Here is a 17,455-nt window from a genome sequence, read left to right on the forward strand (position 1 = left end):
TCTTAATATAATAAAGAAAATTAAAATTCTTAAATATTTTTTTAAAATTCAAATTATTAGCGAAATTCTTTCAAATAATTTTAGAATTAAATAATTTATAATATATCTAGATGTAGACATAATTTTGTTAAAGGTAATTATAGAATAAAATAGACAGTATTTGTGGATATTAATTTTCATTTATTAGTCTAGAGTATTCGTGATCTTTACAGCATTTGTACACTCATTCTCATGATAATTATATTAATGATATATGGAATGATGGATCGACGAACGTGAAGAATGCCCTGCTCAAAACATGACATTATTTTAAAAAACTAATACTTATCAAAGTTAAAAAAATGAAAACTAATAATAAATTGAAGTCACGGCAGATTAAGTTATACAAAAAAAACCATTTGATGTTAAATAAATAATTCTCTCTCGTCTCCTGCCGAATCAGATTGGTACTCAACACACAAATGATTTTTGAACAGTCTCATAAAAAAATGTTCTAAGTCTTTGGGTATTATTTTAACTGACAATGTGATGAAGGCTCTTAGTCAACTTCTTCCATCCTTGATGCTTCCTCATTTGCCTCTTCTAGTGGTGGTACATCGCCTTCAGTTTTGATTTCTTCCATTGGCACATCTTCATCGTCGAGGCCAAGACCCAATTTGATCATCCTGTAAATTCTCAGAGCATGGACTTGAGGATCTTCCAAAGCAAATCCTGATGACATGAGAGAAGTCTCGAATAGAAGCATGACTAAGTCTTTAACAGATTTGTCATGTTTGTCAGCTTCAGCTTTTTGCCTGAGGTTTTCAATGATTGGATGATCTGGATTAATTTCAAGATGTTTCTTAGCTGCCATGTAGCCCATTGTTGATGTATCTCGGAGGGCCTGAGCTTTCATGATTCTTTCCATGTTAGCAGTCCAACCGTACTGAGATGTAACAATACAGCAAGGTGAGTCAACCAGCCTGTTGGATACAACAACTTTCTCTACTTTCTTGTCTAAGATGTCTTTCATAACTTTGCAGAGATTTTCAAACTTGGCTTTGTCTTCTTCTCTCTTTTTCTTCTCTTCTTCAGTTTCTGGAAGTTCTAAACCTTCTTTTGTAACTGAGACGAGTTGTTTGCCATCAAATTCTTTGAGTTGTTGGACTACATATTCATCAATTGGCTCAGTCATGTAGATGACTTCGAAACCACGTTTCTTAACCCTCTCGACGAATGAGCTGTTGGCTACTTGTTCTTTGCTTTCACCAGTGATAAAGTAGATGTGTTTCTGATTTTCCTTCATTCTACCTACGTAGTCCTTCAATGAGCACATCTCCTCACCAGATGCTGATGTATGATATCTCAAAAGTTCTGCTAACTTCTTCCTGTTAGTGCTGTCTTCATGGATACCCAATTTCAAGTTCTTTGAGAATTGTTCGTAACATTTCTTGTAGTTCTCTTTGTCTTCAGATAATTCTTCAAAGAGCTCTAAGCATTTTTTCACAAGATTCTTACGGATGACTTTAAGAATCTTGTTTTGTTGAAGCATTTCACGAGAGATGTTTAATGGAAGATCTTCGCTGTCAACTACACCCTTGATGAAGTTCAAATATTCAGGAATAATCTCCTCGCAGTTGTCCATGATGAATACTCGTCGAACGTAGAGTTTGATGTTGTTCTTTCTCTTCTTATTTTCAAAGAGATCGAATGGAGCTCTACGTGGGATGAAGAGAAGAGCTCTGAATTCAAGTTGACCTTCAACAGAGAAGTGTTTCACAGCCAAATGATCTTCCCAATCGTTTGTCAAGCTCTTGTAGAATTCACCATATTCTTCCTGAGTGATGTCATCAGGATTTCTGGTCCAGATTGGTTTAGTTTTGTTCAATTCTTCATCTTCAGTATACTTTTCTTTGATGGTCTTCTTCTTCTTCTTTTTCTTCTCCTTGTCTTCATCCTCATCTTCTTCCCCAACATCTTCGATTTTGGGTTTGTCATCTTCATTTTCACCAGCATCTTTAGCGGGCTCTTCTTCTTCATCTTCACTTAATTCCTTATCTCTCTCTTTTTCAACGACCAATTTAATTGGGTATCCAATGAATTGAGAATGCTTCTTGACAACTTCCTTGATCTTGGATTCTTCTAAGAATTCAGTTTGATCTTCTTTAATGTGTAATACAATCTTAGTACCACGTCCTAACCGTTCACCAGTATCAGGTCGAACAGTGAATGAACCTCCAGCAGATGATTCCCAGAGATATTGTTCATCATCATTGTGTTTTGAAACAACTGATACTTTGTCAGCTACAAGGTAGGCCGAGTAGAAACCCACACCGAACTGTCCAATCATCGAGATGTCTGCACCAGCTTGCAAAGCTTCCATGAAGGCCTTTGTGCCGGATTTGGCGATTGTTCCCAAGTTGTTAACGAGATCAGCTTTGGTCATACCAATACCGCTGTAATTATAAAACAATTGAATTAGAATCATTGCTTATTTCAAGATAACTCATTAATTAATTCATTAACTCAAAAAAAAAAATTTTTTTTATTGCATATTAAATAAAATCAGAATTATTTACCTGTCAATGATGGTGAGAGTACGATCATTCTTGTTGGGAATGATTTTAATGAACAGTTCCTTGCAGCTGTCGAGCTTGGATGGATCAGTGAGCGATTCATATCGAATTTTGTCGAGAGCCTGTTGAAAAAAAAAAAATATTAATTGATTGAAAATTTTTTTAATAAATATTCTTGCTTTAAATTATAAAATTTAAACTAAAAAAAATCACATGAATTTCAACTGTTATTAATTGATTATAACCTATGCATTTTAAATGTTGTCTTGAAAAAAAAATAATCAATACTAATAAAACTATTTAAAATGGAATGACATGATTGAAATAATTTAATTATTCACTATTAATAAATAATTTAAATAATTAATAAAAAGAGAACCTATTGATTTTTGCCAACCACGTTTATAATTCACATCAAAAAAATTCTATTACTTACATCAGATGAGTTGGAGATCAATTCTCGGAGGAAGATTTCCTTGTTGGAGTAGAATGTGTTGATGATCAAGCTCATCAACTGGGCAATTTCTGCCTGGAAGGCGAAAGTCTCCACCTCCTCGGATTCAGCCATAGCTACGTCTTCTGGCATTTTGTCCTTTTCCTGATGCTTGTTGTCAGAAATATTAAGGTTATTTAATTCTTCACTTAGCACCGTCAGTTTGGATGAATTTATTTAACAGAAAGTAGTCGCTTTAAAAAGATTCGCAGAGACTTAGTCTCCAGTCGCTTTGAAGTTTACCGCTTTGTGTTTCTTTTTCAACTATTCCCGCATTGCGCGCGGCGCTCGCTTTTATGAACTGACGAATGTTCGAGAAGCCGGCTAGCGGAAGTACGTCACAGTTTCTAGAATATTCTATCAAGAAAATATCTTTTCAGACCTTTTTCTAGTGTGAAAATAAAAAATAAAGTTATTAGTGGTCACTAATACTAATTTTTTAATTTTTAATTACTATAATAATGTAAATGTGTATTTGAAAAAGTCAAATAGTAAAAATTTTCGCTGAATCTAACCTATCAATTGACTGCGCAGTTGCTTGGAAGTCGGAAATCCAGCGAATAATCTAGAAACATCGAGATCCAAACAAAAGGCGAGTAAAAATGCCGGTATTATGAAAAAAAAAAGAAAACATTTTATTTTTGTGAAAATAATGGATTTCAATAGATTATCAAAGTTTATTGATTAAAATATAACCTTTTCATATAATCAGTGTACTATGGTTATGTTATATCATTAAATTATTTGTTTATTTGACAACTTTTATTTATAAAAAAAAAATCAACACTGTACAGTAGAATTATTTATTGACAATTTATTCTTATTTATTTCGAAAATCTATTAGTTTACTGTGAAAATCTATTGTTATTTACATTTTACGAGAAATCAATGATTCCGCGAATATTCTCGACGAGTAGCTTTGTCATGACATTAAGTAATATTCAGCATTGAAGATGAATTTGGTTAAAAAAATATATGAAACACCTGCAAAAATGACAATGGGAAGAGAAATGAACAGGAAAATACCATTATATCATGATTTAGGTAATATTTTTTTTCATTTTAAACAATTGACATAGCTAGAGAAGATCAAGTTCTCTCTAGTAAATTCTATCTATTTGCAGTTTAGTATTCCTCATCATGTCTATGCACACCTTCGAGAAATATCTAGCTGACCTGAATAAAACAGAAAACCTTATTATTGCAGAGTTTTAACTCTTTTAGATAGTTTAGCTAGAGTTCAAAACAAAAGTATTTCAGGCTATCATTGGGAATTGTTCATTATTCATATAACATGATTATTGATTTTCTCATTGTCAACCAAATCAGCATGCTTCATCGTAGCTATGCTGAAAAATCGTGTAGGTAGCACCATCTGTTGTATTCAAAAGCCTTCTACATCACAATCAAACGTTTATCAGCACCGAGTAAAAGCATGTTTTATCAAGTTATATCTCAAGTTGGCAATTTCATTGGTATCTCTCTTGTGATACTTTTAAAATCATCTAAAGGATTTATTCTAGTTTGATGTTGCCGAACATCGGTTAGATTTTATTGATTTTTAGTTCTAATTTTTATAAACAATTAGACTCATAAAACTGTAGCCATTGATCAGGTTTCAAGGTCAAGGTGTAGATCGTTGCCAAGAATTAATTAATTATTTCCTCATTATGCTACTAATGTCTTTGAATATTTATTAAAATAATTAAATAGCAGGATAAAAAATACATGATAAACAAATAAAAATTGAACGTTCACTTTCCATGTAGACTTCTTGATGTTTAGTTGTTTCAGTTTATTATGATACCGAGTTATTTTCAACTGTCATCTTATATCTTAGCATAAAAAGTTTTCAATTCACATTAAATACTTTTATTAAATCAATAAAAATGGCTAAATGTGTAGGACCAAGAGATTTAAATCGTCAGCGAAATCAATTTTCACGAAATGAACGTGATCATTTGTTGAATATAATGAGAGAATTTGGTCAAAGATTAGAAGATAAAAACTTATCAATACTAGCAAGGAAAGAAATCTGGATGACAATCGATAAAAAATTTCAGGAAGGTGGATTTAGCGATCGATCTATTGCTCAATTAAAAAAATACTGGCAGAATTATAAATATCACAATGCAAGAAATAAATGGCGAAAAGTATTTCCTCTATTCTATAATTATTATTATTTAATTGAAACTTATTATATTTTTAGATACAAGAAGATGCATTTTTCGTCCATCCATCTGCAGTCAAGAACATTCCTTTGCTGAGCTGTCGACATTTAAATTATGCTGAAAAACCGTATTTTATGCCTAATGAGTCTGACTTGTCTTATGGTAAGTTTGTTTAAAATTTTTTTACACTAAACTTACTCCAATAATTACCATAATGAAGATAGAGATCAATTCACAAAGTTTAAGAAGCAATACATAAATGTAACTTCATTTGAATTTTTTTAGATCCACTTGAACAACCTGCTGTAATTATCTCGGATACAGACACTTCAGGTTCTTCAGTAACTGTATCAGTGTTAATGAACAATAAAACGATCCCTACTGAATACAATAATTCATCATCTCACGAAAATGAAACAGAAAATGAAGAATCACAAGTGAATAAAACAAAAAAAATGAATGGAAAATATTTTTTATTTGAACCAAGAAAAGTATCTAATCCAGAATTATCTGGAAAATTTATTGATGGTGAAAATGACTTTTTAGTTGGGAAAATAGACTCAAAGTTATCATCAGAAAGTTCACAGTCACTAGAGAAAAGTGATGATGATATTACTATTGATCAGTCGACAGAGCTTAACCATTCTAGAAATTCTAGGAACCCTGAAAATCAAGTTGGGGAATATAATATGCAAATTGATTATACGAGCCATCAGAGAAGCCTTAGAGATGGCTTCCAACATGAAAATATTCATGTAATTCGTCAATTACAACTTTTACGTCAATTAGAGGTAAAAATAAATTAGCTTCGTTTTTTAATTAAGTCAATAGTTTTTTCATACATATTTATTTTAGTATAATTGTATTTAATTAATATTTTAATAGGCTGAAGAACATCGATTGAAGGCGAAACTTGCAGAAATGACACTGAAGGAAATACACTTAAGGATTCTTCATCGTAAAGGAGAGCGTGAGTACATGCATGATGAAAATTAAAGGGGTAAAATTATCTCAAATGGTGATGGGATGTTAATGAATACTCTTACGTCATAACATGTCTTTCATGCTAAAGAAAATTTATTTCATTAAAATGAAATCTAAAAATTTTCTTGCACTTATATTTTTATTCTATTACCATTTTGTTTCGTCATTCTGAAGACTAATTTCAACATTAATAATTGCAGTGACTATACATACTAATGAAGCTTGTTTAAATAATTAATATTTTAACTTCAATTATTTCATTATAGATTTTTCAAACAGTTGTCAATTTTTTACGCTTTGTACAATAAATTGTTATTTTTCTTCGAATTTAATTGATCACATCACTTTAAGTTGCAGTCATTCTGATCTATATAATTATTTTTATCAAGTGTTAATTACTCAATTGTTTATTAATTCTTGCAATAGAATTTACCAACTTGAATGGTATTTTAATGAATTTTTTACATAGACTTTTTTCTTTATTGAATAGTTTATTTGAAAAAGTTTGCTATAATTATTCACCTTTGGTGGACTTTAGTCCTTTAATTATGACTAAGGAAGGTTTCCTGTTATGTTCTGGATAAATAACTTTAATCACAACGACCTTCAACTATTCCATAAATGATTTGATTCAATATTTTATTTCTATTCTCATAGTTATAATAATATTGACATTTTTTACTTTGTTGAAGTAGGTGAAATTTTTTTATCTAGGTGCTTTTAGAAAAAAAATTTGATTATTGATTAAAAGATTTTAATTTCTTTGTATTAAAGATTAATTTAATAATGAATCTAAATTGAAAATTTATAGTAAATCTTTCGAAAAGATATTGTCTGTTAATATATGTGTTAATCTCGTGAAAAAGTTTTCGCTATGGCCTTGAGCTCTGTTCTACTAATTTTGCCTGAGGCAGTATGAGGTATTTGATCAACGAACTTGATACCAGCTCTGAGTCTCATTTGGTCAGGTAAATTCTTATCCACAAGTTGGTGAATTTCCTGCTCAGTCACCTGAAATAAAAGTCAATTTTAATTTTCTTGTTCAAGAAGTTTGACCTGAAAGAGAATTTCTTGTATTTTATTGTATTTACTTTAGAATTTGGTGCAAGAGTGACAATAGCCAACGGTCTTTCGTCATCTTCTAAATCAGGTACTCCAACTACAGCGACTTCTGATACTCCTGGGAGTGTTTGAATGAGTTTTTCAATCACTGCAGGTGGCACATGATGGCCCCTCCACTTTATTAACTCTTTCAGTCGCTCGATAATGAAAATTGCACCATCCTCGTCGTAATAGGCCAAGTCTCCAGTATGGTACCATCCTAAAAATACGTGACTTTAGATAAAATAAATTCAATAGTAACCCAATTTTTACCTTCTGGATCAATAGCTTCTTTAGTTTTTTCTGGATTTCTCCAATATCCTGTCATCATATGTGGTGTTTTAGCACATAATTCTCCCTGTTGGTTAGGTCCTAATATTTTATTTGTTTCTGGATCTATTACTTTTAATTGACAATTCTTCACAACATTTCCCACAGAATTCTTTTTATAATGCTCATCTTGCATTGTTGCTATTCCTCCTAGTTCAGTTGCTCCTACAAATAATTAATAAAAGTCTAATAAATATCAATAATTTTATTTTAAAAAAAAATTCTTTCATGATTACTCTGATAAATTATTCAATATTGTACCATAGAGTTGGACGACTGAAGCATTTTTAAATGCTTTACGAAGCTCCACTTGTGTTTCATCCTTTAGAGGTGCACCACCCACATGAATGTCAGTGACGGATGATACGTCATATTTAGAGATGAATCCAGATTTAAGAAGTCTATTTGCCATACTAGTTCCTGATAGAATCCAATCGATCTTAAAAAAATAGAAATGATTGAAATTGAAAAAAAAAAATGATCTTATTTAAATAATAAGATTTAATTAAAAACTGAAATATATTAGATAGAAAAATAAATAGAATATATTCTTTACTAAATAAAATAAACCAAGATAACCACGTTATGATAGACATAAATATGAAATTTAAAAAATTTTCAAACACAACTTAAATATTTAAACTCCACTTAATTAAAACTTATATCTGTTGCATATATAGTAGCTGTTCATTTCTGTTAAATTAAAAGAGAAAGAAAATGAGAAAACCATGCACTTGGCATGAGTCGGTGCCAACAACTCTTCATCTAACAATAATCCTTCATTTTAATGAATAAATATAAAATACTTAAATGGACATTAAAATTAGACAGAAACTAATTAACTGAGTATAATACAATTAATTATATTTTTTGCGAGCTACTTAATTAAAAATTTTGTATTTTATAAAATTAAAATTGACCTAATAATTAAATTGAAATTTTATAAATAATATAAAAAATAATTCAGATATAATAGTTTTAATTAAAACAATTAGATTATTATTCAAATATCACGAGAAGTTATATAATAAATTATTAATGAGAGTTCAGAAAAATAAATCCAAGAGACATAAATCATTGAATATTTCAAGCTTGAGATAGAATAGATCTTTAAATAGTAAATTTAATTCTAGAGATTGTTAAAATAATTAATATTTAAAAAATAATAATAATACCTTGTAATTTTGTATAATTCTACATGCATCTTCTTCTTCAAATGGTCCGGGAATATTTCTTGTCATTCCTTTTGTGATTGCCAAGAAAGAACAAAATATCCCAGTAACCCAACAAAGCGTTGAATAGCACAATGCTGAATGACAACGGCTATTAACTTCTTCCGCTAGTTTTATATTACCAAACAGAGACTTTTGAGAGTGAAGTGCACCTTTGGGTAACCCAGTGGTTCCTGATGTATAAAGAATAAGTGCAGGATGTTCAACACTTGGAAGTGTGGCACATTTAAAGTTTGCTACTTCAACAGTTCCTGGTTTGCTTATAATCTTCTCAAACGATTCCAGTCCAGGAGCATGACCAAAGACTACAATCTTAAGATCAGGTTTAACTTCTTTTGTAACTTCAGCAGATAGTTTGGACCACATTTCATTGACAAACAAGACCTTTGGTTCCACCAAGTTCGCAAAGTGTTTCGCTATATCTGTAGATAGACTTTGTATGATGACTTGTAATAGCTGAGCAGTGATTAATGCAATTCTTGATAGATAGATTTATTTCAAGTGATTTTTTTAATTGTTATATCCTATTGAATGAATTGTTGTTAATTTGGATGAACTGGATAGATGATTACTGATTTTAAATTACCTTTGGTTAAACCATGATCCCACCAGGGATTGAAAACAGCTCCAATATACAACGAAGCAAGTGCAGGAATTATTTGGTCTTTGTGATTGTGAGTACATATTGCAATAGTATCACCTGATTTGATGCCTTCACTTTGCAACCATAATGCACATCTGATACTCCGATCTATCATAGATTCAAATGAATCTTTATTTCCAGTTGTTGTATCAATCTAATTGAATATCAATAACAGTTTTAATTAAAACCTAGATATTTTTTTAGAAATATTCAATGGCTTAAAAGTTATAGACCACAATGTGTTCTGATAGAAACTTCATTCAATCTTTATTAATAATTAATTAATTATTAATAATTTATTAATAATTGGATCTTGATTTTTTATTTATATACCTGACCAGTGAGTTTACGATTCTTTCTCATCCGATCTAACAAATATTGTCCAAAGCTAACTTGACCTCTCTCCAAAAATGGACAATCCTGACCCTTTATTATTCCATCTTTGATAGTGAAGCTATTTAAATACTGAAATCAATTGTTGATCAACATTTTTGTTTGATTGTAATTAAAATGTTTCTTTAATTTAAAAATGTCACTAACATTTGTGTTGCTTTGTGATGATCGATTTGCACTCATGTTGTATGTTTATAAAATTTCACAATGAATTTGCACTATTCACTGATTCGTTATACGAAGACTCGAGTAAAATGTGAATTGTGATTTCCTTTATACTATCGATAACAGGGATCACATGATTCAGGTTTTATAGAGAATAGTGACTTGTCATACAATATTGTAAATTGCCTGCATTTACTAGGCTCACGCGAAGTTTTTTTTATCCCAGAATGTTCATTACTTACAATTACAGGTTGAAACTTTAATATTATTTTCATTTTTTCTAAATTATACTTTGTACAAAGCAATTGACTCGTTCGAATTATGTAATTAATTATCCTTTTTTTTTTGAAGGTTGACTATTTTATTGTGTAATAACTCTGTCTGCTATTTTACTAAATGATCATCAACAATTGTCTACAGCATAGCATTGTAATTAAATGGCTGTTGAAAATGGAATCATTTGTTTCAAGTGTAATAGAATTTACTGTTAAGTTTTATATTCCAATGAAATTTCATTTGTTTATCGAGTCAACTAAGATGTCTTTAGTTTGCTTCGAAAAGTTAATTTCAGTCTTTTTCTTTATCATCTATTTTCCTTATTTAATCAACCAATTAAAAATAAATAAAGTTTTCAATTTAATCGCTTGTTATCAGGTTAAGTGATGTCTAATAATTTCAATTGATTTTATGTTTAAAAAAAAATCTTTAACAATTGAAAGATTATTCTTATCAGATTTATATATTCAAACATTATCATGATGCAAACTTGAAAGTTAGAGGATTTGAAAAACATCTCTCATGTTTTTATTTTAACTTCTAACAAGTTACAAAGTTGATAAATAAATCATCAGTCAAATTTGGTATGACTCTGAAATGAAACATTATACAAAACCCTAGCTTATTTATTGATCAAGAGCAAGGTTTTTAATGATGCTTGAAATTGATAAAGTAACATGCTCCTTGGCAAGTATCAAGATATATATTTTCCAATAAACTGCTTTCATTGTGTGCATAATAATAATTTGTTTTCGATGCTACATCAAGATGGATCATCTATGTATCTACCTATAACGACTAACCTTTCATAAAATCTTGTAATTAGCACCAGACATCAAGTCTAGGTGTGGATAAAGAAAGATCTTGGATGATGTCTAGTTACAAAATAAATATATAAAGGTAATAAATAATATTTATTATGTAAAACTGTTATTGATATAAGCTGTCTAACTTTCTAACAGAAAAATAAATAGAATTTGAATAAATAGACTTCTACAAATAACTCAAGTAGCAAATCTTGATAAAAAAGATCCTAGTAAGAAAGTGAATAAGTAGGAGATATGAAATGAAACAATGAAGTAATATATGTTTCAAATTATTTTATAATTTCCATATTATTTCGTCAATATAATGATATTCACTTTAAGAAACAATGCATGGGAGCCATACAAAATAACAAGGCGCTCATTACTCCATGCTGTAACATATACAATCAACAATCCAGTGTTATAATTACTTTTATTATTATTCATAATCATTATCTTAACCGCGTGAATTACTCTTATAGTAATAAAAGTGCGTTGACTTAAATTGTCGTAACAAAGTTAAAAGCATGTGTATTATTGGGGCAAACTTCAACAATGACTTGCAAGAAGATATTTAATTTTATTTGCTCTGTTATGACTCAATCAATCAAGTCAATATCAATTCATACATTTTTAAATCTTATTTCGAATATTATATCTGTATGAAGCTTTTTACAATTTTCGATGATCTTTCGGGTATAGTCATTAATTATTGATTGTTAATAATTATCACAGAAAGTTTGTAAAACAACACCGTGACGATTATTATTAATTAAATTATTTATGTCAATAAGTATTAAGATTATACTTTATGGTTAATTCATTATTTTTAATTAATTTAAATTGAATATTAATATTAATATCATTATAAATATCAGTAGGAATTTCAGAATTTTATATTAATTCTTATTTTTTCAGACGGAAAAATTGGCAAGTTCAAGTAGTACAAGTTTATATACTGTACGTCATTCATTTTAAATACACTGAGAAATAAATTTATCTTGTACAAAAAAATGGGCATTTGATGAATAAAAAAAAAAATTTGGAATATTCGCAATGGAAATATTTTATTGAATTTAACGAAATGGATTCTGATTTTGGATTCAAGATCATGGTAAGATCAAATACAAGTGACATCAGATGAATTCCACCATGGATCGTTGAAAAGAAAAAGATCTATTCAGTGAAGCATTAGAATAAATCAATCCTCTGATAATTATATTCAAAATAATCGAGCATCCAGGAAAAAATTATCAGATATAATTAAATCTTGACATTTGTCTGATTTAATGAAATTTGTAGAGATATGAATTGATCTGATCACATCTAAACATCAGATGTAATTAAATTCAACGAGTTCTCATCAAATGTAATTAAATCAGATCTAATTGGATCTAGCTATTATAGAGGTCTAATAAAATTTGATCAGATCTAATAATCAAAATGATCAGATTAAATATATTCTCGCCAGATCAATGCAGATCTAATCAATCAGATCTGGTTAGATCCAGTAAATATACAGATTTGATTATTTTTTGTGCATAAAAAAAATATATAATCAACCAAATGTATTCTTTCAATGAATTATTTTCTGATTATTTTAATTAATCATCAGAAATGAATCCAAAATGAGACTATTCCAAATTTTGATTTTTATAGTTAAAAAAAATATTCCATGTTCAAAGTAAATTTTTTTTCTCAATGTATATTTATAAGTGAATAGCATAGCATTAGCATTATAGAAAGACATCATATTTATTTTAAATTATTTGTATTCATTATTTCGATATTAAGATCATTTTTTTTTCTTTTTATTGATCGATAAATTGTTTCATTTTAATGATGACTTTGTAATAACTGTTATTTACTAGCAACAATAATTACTTTAATCAGCTTATTTCACTTCATAAAACTGGATAATCTTTAAGAGTCATTCGATACATTTGTCAGAGAACAGTTAATGAGAAAATTCAATTTTATTGAATGAAACTTATTAAAGAATCATTTGAAATTTGTATCATGATGATGGTAAAAGAATTAATTGACATTTATATTTTCTTTGATTTGTTTTTTTTTTTTTCTAAAATTTTTTATTTCTTAAATTGTGGTTATTTTAGAGATATTGTTAGTCTTTCCATTGGCCTGGTGAGCCTTGCGATGATATACTAGTAGATTAGTAAAAAAAAAAAAATTCACACCTTTATCGAAATTACATATTTCTGACAGGGATTAGAGTTAGAGTTATTGATAAATTATTTATTGAAATTTTTTAAATGTTAATAAATAATATCCTATTATTAATAGTTTTATATACTAAGATTTTATAGAGAAAAATGTACTATTTAGATTGATAAATTCAAGGAGATTTTTTATTTACTTTTTTTTTTGTTGATAATAGAATCCTACTGAGGGGTAATTAATAATTTATACTAGCAATTAATAATTAAGAAAGTCTATCTTAATGATTAATATTAACACTTTACATAGAAAGCATATTCTAAAGCTCAACGTTATATTTGCAAAAATGTTAATTTCAATAATTTTTTTTTTTTTTTTTGTAAATTTTTATGATAACATTATTTTATCAGAAAGTTGTAAAAATGGTTAAATGTAATTAAAATAATTTATTATTTTATTTTAAATTTATCTTTTTCAATTGTTGATAATATATTTCTTGTATTAATCACGTCAATATTTCATGTTTCTATTTTTCTCTTTGTCTATATTCTCTTCTGGCTGGAGTAAATCAAAATTGTCACGTTCAGTATTGATGTGTATGCATGACATAGATATGAAATAGAAATCTTTTACATAAAAGATTTTTATGGTATTGAATGCAAGTACATATTTGTTGAGCCTCGAGGAGATGAAATTTGAAAACGAGAATGTTAGAGGGCTTTCAATCATGTAGTAATCTTGAAACTCCAGAGAAATAATAAGACAAAGAGGAAGAGACATGAAGGGAAGTAACAACTTCTCAGTTATATATTTTATTGCTTTCTGTTCTCACCCTTTCAAGCGAAATTGAGATTGAGAACATTGAAACTGATGAACTTACCATCAGTTTGAATTCATTTATTAAACCCCATAATCAAACATTCATTTTTATTTTGTAAATGTTTTTTTTTGTGGTCAAGCAACAATACTTATTTCATAGTAAGATCAATCTTACTTTAGTTACAATTACCTTTTTCTTTGTTATTTATTTTAATTTCTTTTTATATTTTTCTAAGACTTTCATCTTTTTAACTTATTCTTGAATATTATAAATATTATTGCTTTCTTACAATTAATTAAATTATTCAAACAAATTAATTATTTTTACAGTTAAATTGCAGCAATTTAAAAAAAAAAGCTTGCAGAATCTAGAAGATTTATTATAGTAAATAAAAGTGAATGATGCAGTTTATAGAAAAAATATTAATTATTAAAGATAAAATATATAAGATAAGATATAAAGTATATTTAGAAATGAAATAGACTTTAAAAAATTTTTGTCACTACACTGAGAAATTAATTTAATTAATAAAAAAATTTTAAATACTTGTAGTAATAAAAAATATTACTCGTTCACAATAAATTTTTTTCTCATCAGAATATTTCATCTTTTGAAATAAATAAGCTTCAAATAAAATATTAATTAATTTCCAAAATAAAATAGATTTAAAAAAAATTTTTTTCACTAGTTGTCATCTTTCAAAGCAATTAGCATAAATTATTTTTTTGATATCTGGCTGTCACAGAGTACAACTCTCAGTAATTGGTTGAATTTAATTTTTTATTTAAACTTTACGTACCGAGCTGGAAACTAAATGTACTGAATATATTTACAGAATTACAGATTTCAGATGAGTCCTTTAATTTAAATTTAAATGAAGTTGTTCTGCTCGGGTTTTCACATGTTAATTGTTAGTTTACCAATCTTTCTTTGTAATTCTCTATGATTTATTATTTTATACTCCATTAAATTTTCATTTTCATTAATGATAAAATAGATCAAAGAATAAAGCCAAAAATTTTTCACTAAATATCTTTTGATAGTATTGAAAGAGAGGCAAAAGAGTAGTGATATATTGTATGGAGAGAAGGTCAAAAAGAGATTTGCCGATATCGGAAATTTGTCGAACCTATTACTATACTATTGAAAAAGAGTAATACGTAATTTCGTCTTTCAAAATACCACGTCAAGTCTATTCATCATCACCAGCGCATCTCATTAAAATGAGTAATTACAATCATTGAAAAAGTAATTTTAAAGAAAAAATAATATTATTTAATTTATTAATTTTTTTTTTTTTATTTTTCAAAAATTTTAATTTTCAATTTTAATTACGAGCTTTCGATAAACGTTCACTACACATTTCTGATAAAAAATGTAACAATTTCTTATTACGTATCAGTCATCATACAATCAACGTCATAATATTTCACAAAAATATTTAACATTAAACATTAGATATTAAATATTATCCTAAGTTTGTTTTTTATCTTGTGCGCTGTAAAATGATTTTACATGAAAAATGAGGGGAAATTGAAACCCCGATCGTGGTATGTGAAATCGATTTTTACTTATTTAATCAATCAAACAAGTAATCTTAAACATCAAATAATCATGATCAATTCCAATCAATTATGAACAGAGAAATAATATTATTATTTACAAGTGCATCAAAAATGTAGTTTTCGATGCATGTTTGATGGACGGTACATGACAAACACCAGTAGCAATATTAATAAATAACATGCATGAGAAAAAAAAAAATATTCTAAATAGTGATAAATATTTAGTAACTTTTGCTAAACCAATTTTTTGATAAATAATGTATAAGTTTTCTCAACGATCGACTCTTGAAACAAAGAATAATGGAAAATATTGATTTATTTCTTTAAAATGGTTCAACTTTTATCAAATATTACTTTGAAATATAGTTCTGTATCGTATAACTTCGAGAAACCGTTATAACTTTATCGTCTACCGATCAAAAAACATGTGTCTAACAACTACTTTTGGAATGCAAATGTAATAAAAAAAATAGTTATTAATACACTGAACAAAAATTTATAGTTATAGGAACAATACCGTACTTCTTAAGTTAACTATCTCATTAGATAGCTGTAGAGATTATCTAGATAATTGATTGACGATATCTGAAATAGTAGATTTCACCCCTAGGGAGGAAAAATAGACTAGCTCAAACCACGTGTTTAATTGTCTTCCCTACGGCTGATAATTTTATTTTTCGTCATACTTGTGGAAAAAGTTCAATTCCTCTCTCATGGAAAAGTGAACTTTCCGCACGGGTGTGACGAAAAAGCGGTTTTTCGAGATTATCTTGGTTTCTATAGCTTCAATGATGTTGACAGTGTTGCTCTAACAGCGATCCATCTGTAACAATACTTCAGATCGTTTCTAAAACTATAAATTTTTTCTAGTGTATCATTCAGATAAATAATAAATTTTAAAAAATAAATCTGGATGGAAATTAAATATTTTCTATTGTTTGTTAAAATTCATATAAACAATTATTTGATTACATGAAAGAAAGAATGATTTTCTCCGTAAAAATACTTAGATATATTTCCAATAGAATGACTCTTTTATTTCAAGCCATTGTTTTATTTTTTATCTAAAAAATTACTTATTCTTTCTATATGATAACTGAGTTTTTCAATAACTTGATCACAGCGTAGCCGTGAAAAAATCTTTTAAAACTCTTTTCCATTTGATGATTTTTTTTTCTTTATTTAGTCTCTCGGCTAGACACTGTTGATATATATCTATGTAGGTCGACCATGTAGAATTTTATATTAGGCAACAATCGTTGATAATCGTCCTCACTCATTTTTACCTATTTTTTTTTATTTTTTTGCTTTTTTTTTCCTTTTCAACTTTTTTATAGCTGTAACCTTTCTGCTTATTTCCGTTTTTAACCGAGGGTTTTGCAGATCTCTCGAGCGAATACGTGCTAGGGTTACCCAAAGTGATGTCACCTCTCTTTTAAAGCATCTAAACCAACGGCGATCCTTTGGCTATCTTCCAGTAAACCTTTTTAAAAGGATACTTATTATCATCTTCCTGGCTATAGTCCTTTTGTTGGTATGTTTTTGTGGTAATTGTTGAGCATTTGACGTAATATGTGTGTTTGAAAAAATAAAAAAAATAAAAATAAGTCAGTTGTTGTAAATAAATAATTAATTATCTTTTATTTTGTTTCTCTTTGATGAATAAAAAAAATGTAAATAAATACTTAGTGAGTGCAAGACTTGTCTTTTTTTTTTTTGATAAATCTTCTTTTTAACAGAAAA

The 17,455-nt window shown here is 28.2% G+C and overlaps 3 protein-coding genes across 3 annotated transcripts; 1 reads left to right on the forward strand and 2 right to left on the reverse strand.

Annotated features, from left to right (window-relative positions):
- Positions 1–159: 159 nt before the first annotated feature.
- On the reverse strand, positions 160–3,331 carry Hsp83 (Heat shock protein 83). The gene is made up of 3 exons (XM_035091704.1): positions 2,992–3,331; positions 2,559–2,677; positions 160–2,435 (listed from the first exon to the last, which is right to left on the reverse strand). Exons 1-3 carry the CDS (start codon positions 3,139–3,141, stop codon positions 539–541), a joined length of 2,166 nt encoding a protein of 721 aa, XP_034947595.1. The 5' UTR covers positions 3,142–3,331; the 3' UTR covers positions 160–538.
- A 1,606-nt stretch (positions 3,332–4,937) lies between these two features.
- LOC118072135 (uncharacterized) lies at positions 4,938–6,257 on the forward strand. Its single transcript, XM_035091773.1, has 4 exons — positions 4,938–5,201; positions 5,258–5,381; positions 5,505–6,010; positions 6,105–6,257. The coding sequence occupies exons 1-4, from the start codon at positions 4,938–4,940 to the stop codon at positions 6,213–6,215; spliced, it is 1,005 nt and encodes a 334-aa protein (XP_034947664.1). The 3' UTR covers positions 6,216–6,257.
- Positions 6,258–6,323: 66 nt separating this feature from the next.
- LOC118071972 (luciferin 4-monooxygenase-like) lies at positions 6,324–10,270 on the reverse strand. Its single transcript, XM_035091493.1, has 8 exons — positions 10,050–10,270; positions 9,843–9,974; positions 9,453–9,663; positions 8,810–9,288; positions 7,896–8,073; positions 7,578–7,799; positions 7,295–7,524; positions 6,324–7,214 (listed from the first exon to the last, which is right to left on the reverse strand). The coding sequence occupies exons 1-8, from the start codon at positions 10,083–10,085 to the stop codon at positions 7,053–7,055; spliced, it is 1,650 nt and encodes a 549-aa protein (XP_034947384.1). The 5' UTR covers positions 10,086–10,270; the 3' UTR covers positions 6,324–7,052.
- Between the last annotated feature and the right edge of the window lie 7,185 nt (positions 10,271–17,455).

Source organism: Chelonus insularis, unplaced genomic scaffold (genome assembly GCF_013357705.1).
Source record: "Chelonus insularis isolate UGA/USDA-ARS -01 unplaced genomic scaffold, ASM1335770v1 contig_88_pilon, whole genome shotgun sequence".
In the NCBI taxonomy this organism is placed as follows: domain Eukaryota; kingdom Metazoa; phylum Arthropoda; class Insecta; order Hymenoptera; family Braconidae; genus Chelonus; species Chelonus insularis.

Bases quoted from the DNA above. Each gene is read 5' to 3' on its own strand.
- Hsp83 (XM_035091704.1), bottom strand. From the start codon at position 3,141: ATGCCAGAAGACGTAGCTATGGCTGAATCCGAGGAGGTGGAGACTTTC. The intron at 2,678-2,991 runs GTAAGTAATAGA...TTTTTTCAACAG, and splicing joins TGATCTCCAACTCATCTGAT to GCTCTCGACAAAATTCGATA. The intron at 2,436-2,558 runs GTAAATAATTCT...TTATAATTACAG, and splicing joins ACTCTCACCATCATTGACAG to CGGTATTGGTATGACCAAAG.
- LOC118072135 (XM_035091773.1), top strand. From the start codon at position 4,938: ATGGCTAAATGTGTAGGACCAAGAGATTTAAATCGTCAGCGAAATCAA. The intron at 5,382-5,504 runs GTAAGTTTGTTT...GAATTTTTTTAG, and splicing joins TGAGTCTGACTTGTCTTATG to ATCCACTTGAACAACCTGCT. The intron at 6,011-6,104 runs GTAAAAATAAAT...ATATTTTAATAG, and splicing joins AACTTTTACGTCAATTAGAG to GCTGAAGAACATCGATTGAA.
- LOC118071972 (XM_035091493.1), bottom strand. From the start codon at position 10,085: ATGAGTGCAAATCGATCATCACAAAGCAACACAAAT. The intron at 9,975-10,049 runs GTTAGTGACATT...AATTGATTTCAG, and splicing joins CATCACAAAGCAACACAAAT to TATTTAAATAGCTTCACTAT. The intron at 9,289-9,452 runs GTAATTTAAAAT...GTCTATCTACAG, and splicing joins GGATCATGGTTTAACCAAAG to ATATAGCGAAACACTTTGCG.